At 37.8% G+C, this 13,938-nt stretch overlaps 1 protein-coding gene across 1 annotated transcript in view; it reads left to right on the top strand.

Annotated features, from left to right (window-relative positions):
* The window catches only part of UBASH3B (ubiquitin associated and SH3 domain containing B), a 165,974-nt gene extending 153,231 nt beyond the window's left edge, over positions 1–12,743 (top strand). Inside the window, exons 12-14 of the mRNA XM_036746266.1 lie at positions 1,290–1,396; positions 3,455–3,564; positions 10,601–12,743. Of these exons, the coding sequence (XP_036602161.1) occupies positions 1,290–1,396; positions 3,455–3,564; positions 10,601–10,738 (355 nt within the window). The 3' untranslated portion in view covers positions 10,739–12,743. The remainder of the gene's footprint in view (positions 1–1,289; positions 1,397–3,454; positions 3,565–10,600) is intronic.
* The last annotated feature ends 1,195 nt before the right edge of the window (positions 12,744–13,938 follow it).

The following is a 13,938-nucleotide window of genomic DNA, read 5'->3' as shown; positions in this document are numbered from 1 at the left end:
GATGCTTGTAGACTTGTCCAGTGAGGCTTAGAACCGTGACGGAGCGGAATGGGCATCAAAAGTCAGGAGACATGGCTCTTAATTTCCTTATCTGTAAAATTAGATGATCGAACTTAAAGTTTAGACTAAAGTATCTTCCAGCTTTAACATTCTAGGATTTTATGAAACTAGTTCTCTGTATGATCTGTCCAATGTCCTTTGCAGTTGACTAGGAGGTCTACTAAAGGAAGATGTGTACACAGTCCTAAATATTTCTTAAGCTGTTTCTAAAGAGTGTTTGGTGCAAGGAGAGTTAAAGGCCTGACACAGATTGAGGAAGTATCTAGGAACCTCAATAGATCAAGCTATGTTGTCTCAGCTTTTCCACCCCCTAGCCCTTTGACCATAATAAATCATTATAGTTATGGTTACCAGGGGTGGGGAACCTGTAGCCTGTAGGCCACATGTGGCCTTCTAGGTCCTTGGGTGGGGCCTTTTGACTGAGTTGAAGTTTTACAGAACAAATCCTTTTATTAAGAGAATTTGTTCTATAAAGTTTGGATTAAGTCAACGGGAAGCACTTGAGGACCTAGAGGGCCACGAGTAGCCTCGAGGCCGCAGGTTACCCATCCCTGGGTTAGACATTGGTAAAGTGAAATGGTAAATAAATAATCAGGCATTGTGTAGACATGGTAGTCAGTTGATTCATTCGGCTTTAGTTCTTCAGAAGATTGCCTCTCTGAATTTCAATTTCCTTGTTTGTAAAATAAGGATAATACTTATACTCCCAAGTTTGCATGGTGATTGTGAAGAAAATACTTTGCAAACTTTAAGCACTTTGGTGGAATGATGTAGAAAAGGCATCTCTCTGCTTCTCAGCTGCTCCATTTATAAAAAAAAATTCCCTGTACATGCTATATGGTTAAACAAGGAAAAATAAGTATGCATGGAAAGATCAAGGGCAGGGGGCTAATAAGAGAATAGGGGCTAGTTATTCTGTGTTTTGTGTTTTGGACTGGACATCTATATGGGGAATTCCTGATAAGGGAAATCTCCCTACCAATGCAGAGCAGCCTTTTCTCTGCAGTGTACGCTGTTAGAGGGTTGCCTGGGGTACCAAGGTGAAATGGTCTGCTCACATATCTAGTGTGGAGCAGACATAAACACAGGTCTTCGTGATTCAGAGGTTGCTCCCCATCCACTGCACCACACTGCCTCTCCTACCCCATATTCGTCTTTGTTAATATTACTTGTTTTCTCTCTAGCTATCAAAATGCCCTAATTCCTTTTGGTCATTCTTCTGTCTATAGACCTCATATACCAGTCAGCAAATTAGTGATTTCTGAGTCCTATGACACGTACATCAGTAGAAGCTTCCAAGTCACGAAAGAAATCATAAGTGAATGTAAAAGCAAAGGTAAGCAATGTTCTCTTTTAGTCTGTCTTGAATCCAGTGGTGATTCTCCAGCATGGTTGACTTGCTTCTCTTATTTCTTTTAAAATTGTCTTAGCAGCCAAATGGTTAACAAGAAAGAGGAACATTTCCCCAGCCTTTTGCCTAGACCTTCATCTTAAATTTGTAATGTCCTCTAAATACTCCAGATAACAGGACTAATTGAGGCACACTGGAGCCTTACTGTATACAGTGTTACTCTACATAACATGAAGTATAGTATTAGATGGAGCAATACCGGATATTGCGATGTTACCATAGATAATGTGGAATATAGCATTAGATGGCACTATTCTAGATATTGTAATGTTACCTCACTCAAAGTGAGAACCTGAAAAGGCCTTAGCCTGAAAGGGCCAGGGTCCCCCATTGCATCCTGGGTCATCTCCAGTCATCCTGATGAATATCTGGTCACTGGATCCAGATGGCTCTGGAGGAGAAAGCGAGGCTAGTGACCTTGCATCGCCCTCCCTCACTCAAATCAAAATCAACTGCAAGTCATGTCACCATTTCGTTGATGTCGTGGTCCTCTTCGAAAATGAAGGACAAGCACAACAACATTACCTTATGTGACGTGAAGTGCGATAGATGGCACTGTGGTGGATATTGTTTGAAGGCACTCATTTTTAGAAGTAGCAAACTCTAGCGTGCCAGCTTTGCCTGTCAGCTGATCACATGGCATGCTGGAGAGTGTTAATCTATTCATAGCATTTATTGTTTCAGTCTATTAAAGCTGTTCTTGATTACATAGCTATTTGATTGCTGCTTGAAGTTTTGGTTCTTTTATTTTTTTTCTTCTCTCATATATCCCCTATATACAGAATTATAGCCATTCTATTTCCATTGTAAAGCAAACTATCCTATTTTCAAATTATTGCTTGAATTTTAAAATAGTTAGGGTGGCCGAATTATTGTACAGTGTTTCCAGTGTCACTTTCACATTGCTCATTTTGCCACTCCCTAGCCTTAGTGCACACAAAATAATATCCTGTGAGTCAGAAACTTCCAAGGGCTCAGGACTGGGGAGAAGGAAAAAAAAAAGATATCTCTATGAACCCTTTTTTTGGTCCAGGCCTATGATTCATTGATGTAAGGAATTCCTGGAATAAAAGGTACCTCCACCAATGCAAATCAGCCACTTTTCTATGATGGACAGTCTTTTTTTGTGGGGGGGGGGGGAGGGCAGTTGGGGTGTGTCACGCAGCTAGTACACATGTCAAGTGTCTGAGGCTGGATTTGAACTAAGGTCCTCCTAACTCCAGGGCCAGTGCTCTATTCACTGCGCCACCTAGCTGCCCCCCTGTGATGGACAGTCAGAGAGTTTTCTGGGACACTGAGAGATTACATAACTTGCCCAGGGTCACACAGCTACCATTATGTGTTGGAGGTAGACCTTGAACCCAAGTCTTCCTGACTAGCAGGAATGTGTCTAACTGCCTATAACACAAATCCTGTATCACAAAATAAAACCTAAGAGAGGTACAAAGGATCATAGATTTTGAGGTGGAAGGGATTCCAAAGACCATCAAATCAAACCCTTCATTTAATAGATGAGGGAACTGAGGCTCAGAGAGTCTGAAGTGATTTACCCTTGGTCACGTGACTAGGGTCTGAGGCAGGATTTGACTTTCTGACAGCAAATCTAATACGCTAACCATTGCACCACCCTCCAAGTTCCAAGGAAGGAAAAAGCTCATTTTCAGAGGCAGAGGAGAGAGGAATCAGGGAAAATTTCATTGAAGAGGTGGCATCTGTCCTGGGTTTTGAAGGATGGATAGAATTTTGAAAGAGGTGGGGGTAGAATGGTAGTGTGGGGAGGACATTCCAGAAATGATAGAAACAAAAGTTTGGAGGCAGAAAAGCAAGGGAAGTGTTTATGGAACAGTGAGTGGCAGAGTTTGGTGGAACAGAATATATAATAGAGAGAAATGTGAGAGGCTGCAAGGGTGGGCTGCATTTTGCATGTCACCTATGTGGAGTCTCCCAGGTCCATTTTCACATGCTCTGCTTTTCCATTCCCAGGAAATAACATCTTGATAGTGGCCCATGCATCTTCCCTTGAAGCATGTACATGCCAACTTCAAGGACTCTCACCCCAGAATTCCAAGGACTTTGTGCAGATGGTCCGAAAGGTAATTCACACTACTGCTTAAACTTTAGTTTAAGTGGTACGGAGGACCTAATGGTTTCATTACGTTTTAGTCACTGACTGCTTAATAAAAAATGTAAGATCTTTATGTGTGGAAGTTCATTGATTCTGAAGCCAGAGGGAGTCAGTCAGTCTTTCCTTCAGCACATTTTATTGAGGGCCTGCTTTGCATGAGACATTGTGCTAGGTGGTGTTGGGACTACAAAGATGTAAACAACACTGTCTCTGTCCTCTTGAAACTGACAATCTAATAGGAAGAATAAAAAGCCATATAATGCTACATAACTAAAATACAAAGCAGAAAATGTGTCCTGTGAAATGGTACAGAGGGTAAGTACTGTAACAGTTCAGAAGAGGGAAAGCTCACTTCTGCAAAGATAATCAGAAAAGACTTCAAGGAGGTGTACCCCTTGTATTAAGCATTGAAAATGGGTAAGAAGGCTCTATTTTTTTTTAAAAAAATTAAGGAAAATCTGACTTCTCTCCCTTCCACCTTCCGCCTTCCCTACTGAGAAAGAAAAAAATAACCAGCCCTGTTACAAGCATGTATGTTCAAGCAAAACAAATTCTCACACTGGACACATCTATATAAAAATGTATTTCAATCCACATTCTAAGTGGTAGGAGGATTTTCAACAGGTGGAAGGAAGTGGGGAATGTGCAATAATCTGGAACATAATTTCTTATAGTTTCTTCTATTCTTTAAAAGTTTATGATACTTGACAGAAATCTCACTTTGGAAACATCATCACAAAATTAGAAAAATAACCCATTTTTAAAGATAATAAACACTGCAACAGTCAGAGTCATGTACTCCCCTGAACAGGTAATTCCATTAGGATTAAGTTGCCTAGATCAAAAAATTAATTTAGGGTAGCGTTTCTTAAACTTTTCTGTAGAGCTGTATTGTATCATGTGATAAGAATAGAGATTCTGTAAGGAACTCCATCGATGGAGGTTATTTTCCCCAATAGATTATATATTATTTGTAATATTAATTATGTAATTGACTAATTATGTAACATAGAATTAATTGGTATTGTTAATAATTATAATTCATAAATACTAATAATAGCTAGTAGGTATGTGGGGGGCAACTAGGTGGTGCAGTAGACAGAGTACCAGGCCTGGAGTCAGGAAGACCTACATTCAAATGTGACCTCAGACACCAGCTACGTGACCCTGGACGAGTCATTTAACCCCATTTGCCTCAGTTTCCTCAGCTGTAAAATGAGCCATAGAAGGAAATGGCAAACCATTCCAGTATCTTTGCCAAGAAAACCCCAAATGGGGTCATGAAGAGTCAGACATGACTGAAAAATGACTAAACAACAGCAAAGTTATGTAGCACTTTACAAATATTTTATCCTCACAACATCCGTGAGAGGCAAGTGGTGGCATTCCCATTTTACAAATGGGAAAGCTCACGTGTATATCAAATATAATTAGCTGGCCGTGTGGTCAGCTGGAAGGAGCTCCAACTCAACTGCTCCATTGCAATATTTCAGTATTAAAATAAAGTTGATTTCCTCAATTTTGCTTCAAAATAATAACAATCCCCCTTTAATTCCACTCAGGCATGTATGGGTTCTATCAATTTATTTCAAATCCCAAAGGCTTCTGTTGTCAAATTAGTTTGGAAGAGCCTGGTTTTGAGGCTTCCCTGCTCTGCCATTCTTTCACATCCCAAAGAGTATTTACAGACCAAACTTTCTGATTTTCCTTCTAGTTGAGCATGGCACCAAGCTGAAAGGAATAGCTAACATGCTTTATCAGTAGCATTGAACCCAAATAGAAAGAGGGTCACTAAATCATGCGTAAAGTTCCCTGGGAATAACAGATTGACTTAGAAAACCACATATTAACAGCCTATGTTCTATTATATTTTTATTTTGTTAAATATTTCTCAATTATATTTTAATCTGCTTCAAGCACTAGCATGGACTGTGTGTTTGTGCTAGATGGCAGAATCAGGACTCAAAATAGTTTTAACAGTCAGGAATGTTAGCCTGAAATCAACAAGAGAGAATCCAACAGGGATACATGAAAACTCCCGTATTTAGGTTAAAATAATCAATTATGTAAATATAGTATGGGAAAGACCTGACCTGTTAGCAGTTCATGTGAAAGTGATCTGGGGGCTTTAAATTACTACAAGCTCAATATGAGTTAATGATATATTGTAGCTGCTTAAAAATAATAAGGCAGCCTTAGAGTAGGTAATGGTCCCCCTTGTACTTTGTGCTAATCAGATCACAGTTTGGAATAGTGTCAGCCCTGGGCATCACAATAACCTCTCACCAACCAAATCTGTTCAGCCCAATATAATCTCACCCATTTCTGCTTAGCTTGGCCACCCTCTGCCTCTTCCAGATGGCTCCAGTCTGATCCCAGTCTTGCATTTGTGTCCAAACTCATTACCTCCTCTTTCCCCTACCCACAGCCAATAAGGCAGCACAAACACAAAGAGCCCTAGTGTGGCTCTTCTTTCTCATTCTCCATCTCTCCTCCCCTACAAAGGTTCCTAAAAGGGTGGGCATAAGTCCCTTCAAAACCCACAGGAACCCCAGACCTGAGGATTCTTAACTTATGCATACCTGCATACATTCCAGCCCATGAAGTCTTTGTCCTTTGGCCCTCCAAAATCTCTATGATCTTGCAAGATCTCCTGAGTTTTCCAAGGTTGCTGCAAACCCAGGGTACACATTTAGGTGAAATACAGATGCTTGTTGTTTAAGGGAAACCTATGGTGAGTCCTTTTGTTATACAGGATGTTGTGAGAAAAAATTAGGATATCTATAGGAACACTAACTATTGTTATAATTTCAGATTTTTGTCTAGGTTGGAACACAGCTTTCTGTGTGAATTACTCCTGAGCTTTATTTGGTCAAGCTGCCTGAATTTACTAATGGCTGTTTAAAAGTTAATAAGGTTATTGTCTATAATACTCTAATGAATTTCTGATATGGGTTTTACCTCCACTGATGAAGATGACTAATCAAGATTGCGGATACATAAGCTGTGGTAGAGTGGAAAGTGTCTGAGGTGAAGACAAGTTGTATGTGGGTGAAATGGTTTAGCTCCTCCCAGGTATGATACAATTTGGAGGATGGAGCAAGCGACATCAACAGTTGAAATCCGGAAGAGATGGACCACTTCACAGCTCTGTCAACAGTGCATCAGAATGCCCATCTTCCCATAATCCACCCCCAAACATTGACTAATATCCATCTTTTTTCATATCTGTTGGTACATATGATAAGAGCTAAAACTTAGAGTTGTTTTAATTTGTTTTTCTCTTATTAGTAGTAATTTTTTTCATGTGGTCATTCATAGTCTGTAATTCTCCTTTTGAAAAAATGTTCATATCCTTATCTACTGAGGAATGGCTTTTAACATTATAAATTTGTGTCAATTCCCTGCATATTTCAGATATTAAATTTACTGGTGATATTTGATGCAAATGTTTTTACCACTGTACCATTTCTCTAGTTCTATCTTCATTGATTTTATTTACACAAAAGCTTTCTCAGTTTACATATTTTCACATCAGTGAAAGTTGTGTCTGCTTTATCTTTTATACTGTCACCTATCCTTTGTTTGACTAAAAGTATTCTCTCACTCTCTCTAGCCATAGTTGTGAAAGATACTTGTTTTCACTCTCTTCTAATTTTTTGGTGTGTGACCTTTTATATTCAGGTCACATATACATTTTATATTTATTGGGGTAAATTATAAGGTGTTGATCTAAATTAATTTTTCCTTCCCCTTCTATTTTATGTTCTTGGTTTTATCAAACGCTGTGTGCCTAATTTTTATTTCTTGAATGTCAAGACAGTTTAATGAATCTATATCCCCTTTCAAACCAATACCAAATAGTTCTAATGACTTATGTTTTTTTTTTTTAACATAATTCAAGGTGTGATCGTGCTATGACCCTTTTACTTATATTTGTATTCATTATTTCCCTTGAGATTCTAGATGTCTGGTTCTTCCAAATGAATTTCACATTCTTTTGCCTAGTTCTAAAAATATCCTCTCTATACGTGATTGGTATAGCACTAAATCTGTAAATTAACTAGGCATTTTTATTTTATCATTGTGAGTTAACCATGAAAAATGAATATATCTCTAATTATTTAAATCTCCCCTTTTTCCCAAACCTTTATAATTTTGGTATATGTATGGAAGAAAGACCTTTCTGGAGGAAAGCTTTAAGATTTTATTTTTCTCTGTCAAGTAAAATGCTTTTTTTAAAAAAGTATGTAGTCAATAGACAATTGGTACAGTGGGATTTTGTATTTTCCTCATCTTTGTCAACTGCAGGACTATAAAGATGGGGTTGTTTTAGAATATCATTTGTGAAAACTACCCTTTTCCTTTCTTGTACCTTTATCAAGGATTCTTTCAACAGAAATGTATATTCTTATAAAAATGTGAGAAGGTAGCATACTGATCAGTAGCTGCTGATATTATTTCTCCTACCTTTTGGGTGGAATGATGCTTAGGGCTTTGTTTCGTTTGGATCTTTTTTTTTTTTTTAACCTTTGGTATCTTCCACTCTTTCTGATAGCCAGAGAATTTATCCTTCAATGCTCTCAAGACTTACAGACAGGGGTGGGGAACCTGTGGCCTTCTAGATCCTTGGGTGTGGCCTTTTGACTAATCCAAGTTTTACAGAACAAATTCTTCTATTAAGGGGATTTGTTCTGTGAGGTTTGGATTCAGTCAAAGGGCTGCAATTGAGGACCTAGAGGGCCACCTGTGGCCTCGAGGCTGCAGGTTCCCCATCCTGTCTAACCCATTTGCTTGCCCCATCTTTATTTTTTCAGTGCCACATTCATTTCCTTATACAGCATAGCCAGAAGTATGCTGTTAGAGTCCCAATATGGTAGCTCCACTGTCCTTGACAATAAAAAAGTGTTTGTTACAAAGATCTTCGTGGATCATTTTCATTTGTCATCTGTTTGTTGTCCTTTCAGTTCCATTATATATCCTTTCAGTATAGCTTTGTTTAGTTGTGTCTCTTGCTAACTTTTCTTTAAACTTGTTTTCCAATTGCCTTCTTGTTATTTGATGTGAATATATGTCAGAGAATCTTCTACCATCCTTCTTCATGAGATTTGACAGATGAGTTTACATTGTAGGCTGATGTAGCCTTTGGATGGTGAAGCTTGATGAGGAGAGCAAATGTTTGCTATATAAGACAGTTTTTATATTCTTTTGGTCTCTCCTGTCAGCTAATTTATATCATTTAAACTTCTCTAAGAAATGGTTACAGTTGATCTGGATGTCATTTCCTTTATCCAGTTCCCATTTTACAGCATCAATAGCTTATTTAAGTAGGTCAAGTTGGAGGTGTTTTAATCATACACCATTTCTTTTTCTCATTTTTTATTCTTTTGGTTTTCTTGTCAATTTTTATCTTAGCCAGAAGTCACTAGTCTTACAGTGTACAAATAGTTGGTTTAGGAAGGGGTTCTATAGCAATAACAAATAGTTTGTTATCTGTTAAAATATAGTCGGTCTCATTTTTTGTATTGTTTGGTGCTTGACACATCTAGTACCTCCTGATTTTTTTCCTTTAAAAAAAAGTATTGATGTTATATCTGTGAGTCTTTGATCTCTTCTGTTTCTTACTCCCAAACCACATTTTTCCAACATAATTTTGCCATTCTCCCTAAGTATCAAAGTGTATGTTGCTTTAATTTAGAGAGTTGTATAGCATCATATGTGTAGGGCTGGAAGAGACCTGTCATCCTCATGCTCTGCAACTGATGTTGATAGATAAGCTGCAATTATTTTCATGATAAACTTTTTGAAAATACTTATGATCACTACAACATGAAATGATTAAATGTTGCATGAAATATTTCATATTGCCTTTTGGATGGATAATAAAGCCCACTCAGCCAATATCTTCATTTGCCTCTCCAAGAAGAACCTGTGAGTCATCTTCCATCTTGCTGATACTCCTGCTTATCTTCTGATTTTATTGATATCAAGAAAGTTAAAGTCAATGTAATTCAGTTCTTTTATTATAATGTCCACTTGGGATTGCATATGGATCTCATATCTCACATTTAAGAGTACCAATAATTTATATATATATTTATATTTATACATATCACATATACACATATATACATATGTGTACACACATTCTATCTATCTATCTATATCAGCTAGGTTGTGCAATGGATAAAGCACCAGGCCTGGACTCAGAAAAACCTAAGTTCAAATCTGACCGCAGACACTTATTAGCAATGTGACCCTAGGCAAGTCATTTAACCCTGTTTGCCTCCATTTCCTCATCTGTAAAATGAGCTGAAGAAGGAAAGAGTAAAACCACTCCAGTATCTTTGCTAAGAAAACTAGGGTCATGAAAAAGTGCAACTAAAAACAACCGAATGACAATTTACAATGTGTGTATATATGTATATGTATACACACATATACACATATACTACATATACACACATATTTACTTAATCTAGAAACTGAGTGATTCCCAAAACCCTTAGTCCCATTTTCTGCCCCTCTGCTGCTGTCACTACAGAAGTGGGGGGGGGGGGGGGCTGTACAGGCCAGAGCACTGTTTTTACATTTCTCTTGGTTTCATAGGTTACCATGAATATTAACTATAGCTGTCTTCTAAAGTTTATATAATACAACTACAATTATAATTACATATGTGCACCTATATATACACATATATATAACCACACATGTGTACATATGTGTGTGTATTTAAAGGAAAAAGGCTAAAGATAGTGTAACTTCAGGCAGCCCTGGGAGGGTACCTAAAATCAAAATATATTTGGCTTTTTTGTTGTTAATTTATTAGTCTGTCTAACTTATAAAAGGCTGAGTTTCCTGTAAGATTTTACTCATAATCTTTCATTTGTTTTATTTACTTGTTTTTGGTTTTGGTCATTAAGGTGATAATAAAAAAGTTGAATTCATGGCATTAAATCTCTATTTTATCTTTTCCCTCTCTTTTCCATTGCTAACTACAGATTCCATATCTGGGATTTTGTTCATGTGAAGAGTTAGGAGAAACAGGAGTCTGGCAGCTGACTGATCCACCCATCCTCCCCCTCACACACGGACCAACTGGAGGCTTTAACTGGAGAGAGACATTGCTTCAGGAGTAGACGACAGCGATTGAGAGCAGAAACAGGCCCTTGACAGGCTGTGGAGAAGTCTCTTTTTTGTGTTTCATAACAACAGAGAAAGCACATACCATTTATTCCAGTCTATTTCCTTTCATGCAGTTTCATGCTAGAAATCGTACATGACACTGTGTAGATAGATTCAGGAAAGCTCTTGATTCGAGGTAACAATTTACTCTCTCTTGGCCCTCGTCTGACTAAAACTCGGCAGTGTGGGCTGCTGAGATTTTCCTTCCTGAATCAAGGCACCTGTTACAACAGACGTTTTTCCCCCTATGTTCTGAACTGTGGACTGAGGGACCTCCCACACCTCTGGGAGCAGTCAAGCTCTTAGGGTGATTGCAAACCAAAAGGACAGACACAAAATCCAGCTGGGATGACATTTGGAATGGGATTTTTATTTACTTCCATTTGCCTAGTATGTAAAACCAAGCTAAGAAATGCATTTGAAGTGGTTAGAAAAACACACCACCTGTAAAAACTGTCCTCACATAGTGTGCTAGATTCTACCTTGATGGCCCCCTGATTAGGCCAGTCTTAACACACCTTCTAGGTACTCCACTTTAGAAATATGGGACTTACCCAGATGTTGCCACTGTCTTGCAGCAGCATCGGCAGCAGCTGGCCCGTTTTCGTGCTGTGCTTCATCCCCAAACCATTGTCTGGCCGAGGGGACTCTCATTCTCCAAGCACTTTCAGATCCTCAGGAAGAAGGGGAGCTAGAAGTAAGCTAGGACTTGATAGGCCAAAAGAAAGATTTGGCTTAATATAAAGTGACTTGGAATTACTCATTTTGTAGCCTAATTAATTTCTCAATCGTTGTGTTTTACTTGGCTTAGTCTAGAATAATATAACTTGTTTAGTATGTTGAGCTTTCAAAGGAGTGTACAGTAGGTACATCGGTTAAGTCAGCAAGGAGCTCATCTTGTGCAATATGTACATCTTTATTAACCATGCCAGTAAGTCAATTATTTGTACATTTACAATGTATGTAATACATATTCAAACAGTCATAAATACATTTATTATACAAGAGATGTATGAAAAGTCAGGGAACTAACTTAAAATGATGACAGTCAGGGCCGCACTGATATTTGTGCCGTCTCATTTTTGTGTGTGTGTTTTTAAATTATAATTTAAAATATATAGGGCTGTATGAAAAGATATGGGGGAATCATGTTCTGGGATTTCCCTTCCTTCCTGATTACTGCATACTTTCAAGGGAGTTCTATTTAAAAGAAAAAATAAATGACAATCAAACCAAATATCAATGCCTTTTTGATTGTGTGAATAGCTTATTGTTGACTGATACAAGTTTTCAAAATTGAATCTGGCAGTGTACAGAGAGCGTAGGAATTTAAGAGACAGTAGTAGGTAACATTAAAATTAAAATGTCATTAAATGGAATAGGATCCAAAATCCTGATGCATAAAGGTCTTATAATAATAGATCTGTGACCCTAATGAGTTTAATGGTGCCTGAAAAAGAAAGGCAAAAGGTATGCTAGATAAGCATTTTAATCAGCGAGTAGCTTCCTTTGGTGTTTTATAAAGCATTCAGGATTATGGATTTAGGTCTGGATGGAGGTTAAGTGACTTGCCTAAGGTCACAAGGTAGTTTGGAACCAATCCTGGCTTTGAATTCAGGTTCTCTGCCTCCAAACCCAGTGCCCTTTCCATTAGGCCATCCTGCCTCCCCTGCAGTGGGGAAAATTGGGGGGACAAGATTTCTGAGTTTTATATTTTTAGTGAAAAATCAACTTCTAGTCATCTATAAACACTGGTGTAGATTGTCAACATAGAAATTGCCTACCCAGTTGCTGATGAAACTGGCTAATAAATGTTCTAAAAATCAGAGATTTGGGGAGGGGGGAGGGAAGGGACCCACTTAAGATTTTAAGTGAAAATCACATCATAGCTGATATCCTACCACCATTGTTTATTTGTTACTGGTGTTCTTGAGTCAATAAACTCATTTTTTAGACTAATACCTGTGTGAACTGTATGGCATTGTCAAAAAAAATTCCCTTAATTTATAGTCTCCAAAACAAGGCTAAAAACTTCTTGCAAAATAGTGTGCCTTGGATCGTGTCTATATGTATACAATTGATAGACACAACTGATATTACTGGTTCTTTTCTGTCTATGGAAGTTTGATAGTCGAGGTAGGCAGTAGCAAAGTGATCAGTTTGGATGTGTAATACATTATTTTAATCACATATTAAAAACTGTTTTTAGGTGATGCCTACCTGGGCAGTGGAGATTTGAAATACATATGTAGATTGAAGACTCTAACAGAGAAGAAAAAGAGGTTCATTAGGTGTCAGAATTCTCCAGGGGGCTGACCTCTATAGCCTAAATTTACTAGGTGCTAATAGTTCTCATTTCTTACTTGCCTGTGTAAAAATAACCTCAACTTGCTTTGGGGGATCGTTTTGAGTCTCCAAGGTAAAAGAGAGGAAAAAAAGTTAACTCATCATGTAATCCAACTATTAGAGTCTGAATTAATATTTTAAACCAAGGTACAGGATGATTTTTCCTAGAAGCTTGTTAAGAACCAGTCAATTAGAAAAGTCAAATTAGATAAAAAGTCTCCCAACATGCATAGCAGTGAGTGTGTGTGTATACACAATATATACGTGTATACACACATGCACATATGTATATAATACACACACAAATATATACATAAACATATACATACATGTACACCCATAAAATGAAACTTAACTAAAAGCCTTCATCCTGGTATTGAGCATTTAATATAGCATCCTGCACATATATGTGTCTGTCTTACATCAGTTTCCTAAGGCTCTGGTTATTATTTGCAGATAGGTCTTTGTTTTCAATGGTTTTGAAAATGCTCCTATTCCACTGTGGACACAAGTAATTGGCACATTTTAATGCAAAAGCTGGATGCTATGTTTTCCCAGGCTTCCTTCCCAGTCTTTTCACTAGTAGCTAGAAGCTGATTGCTTCACCTCAGTATTGACTTCAGAATACAGTGTTTAACATTCCATTTAGATTCATAGAAACTGAATGGATCTAATTTAAATAGCCATCTGATAGCTGGAAAGAAAGTGGTACTTTTCATGCTGTTGTGGTAGGTTCCAGCAAGTTCCTACTTTTTATTTTAATGATCTACTTCAACCAAAGAGTAACTTAAAAATAATTTCATATATT

This window comes from Trichosurus vulpecula, chromosome 2, assembly GCF_011100635.1.
Source record: "Trichosurus vulpecula isolate mTriVul1 chromosome 2, mTriVul1.pri, whole genome shotgun sequence".
NCBI lineage: Eukaryota > Metazoa > Chordata > Mammalia > Diprotodontia > Phalangeridae > Trichosurus > Trichosurus vulpecula.
Note: the sequence above shows the minus strand (reverse complement) of the source record. Positions and strands in the feature narration are given on the sequence as shown.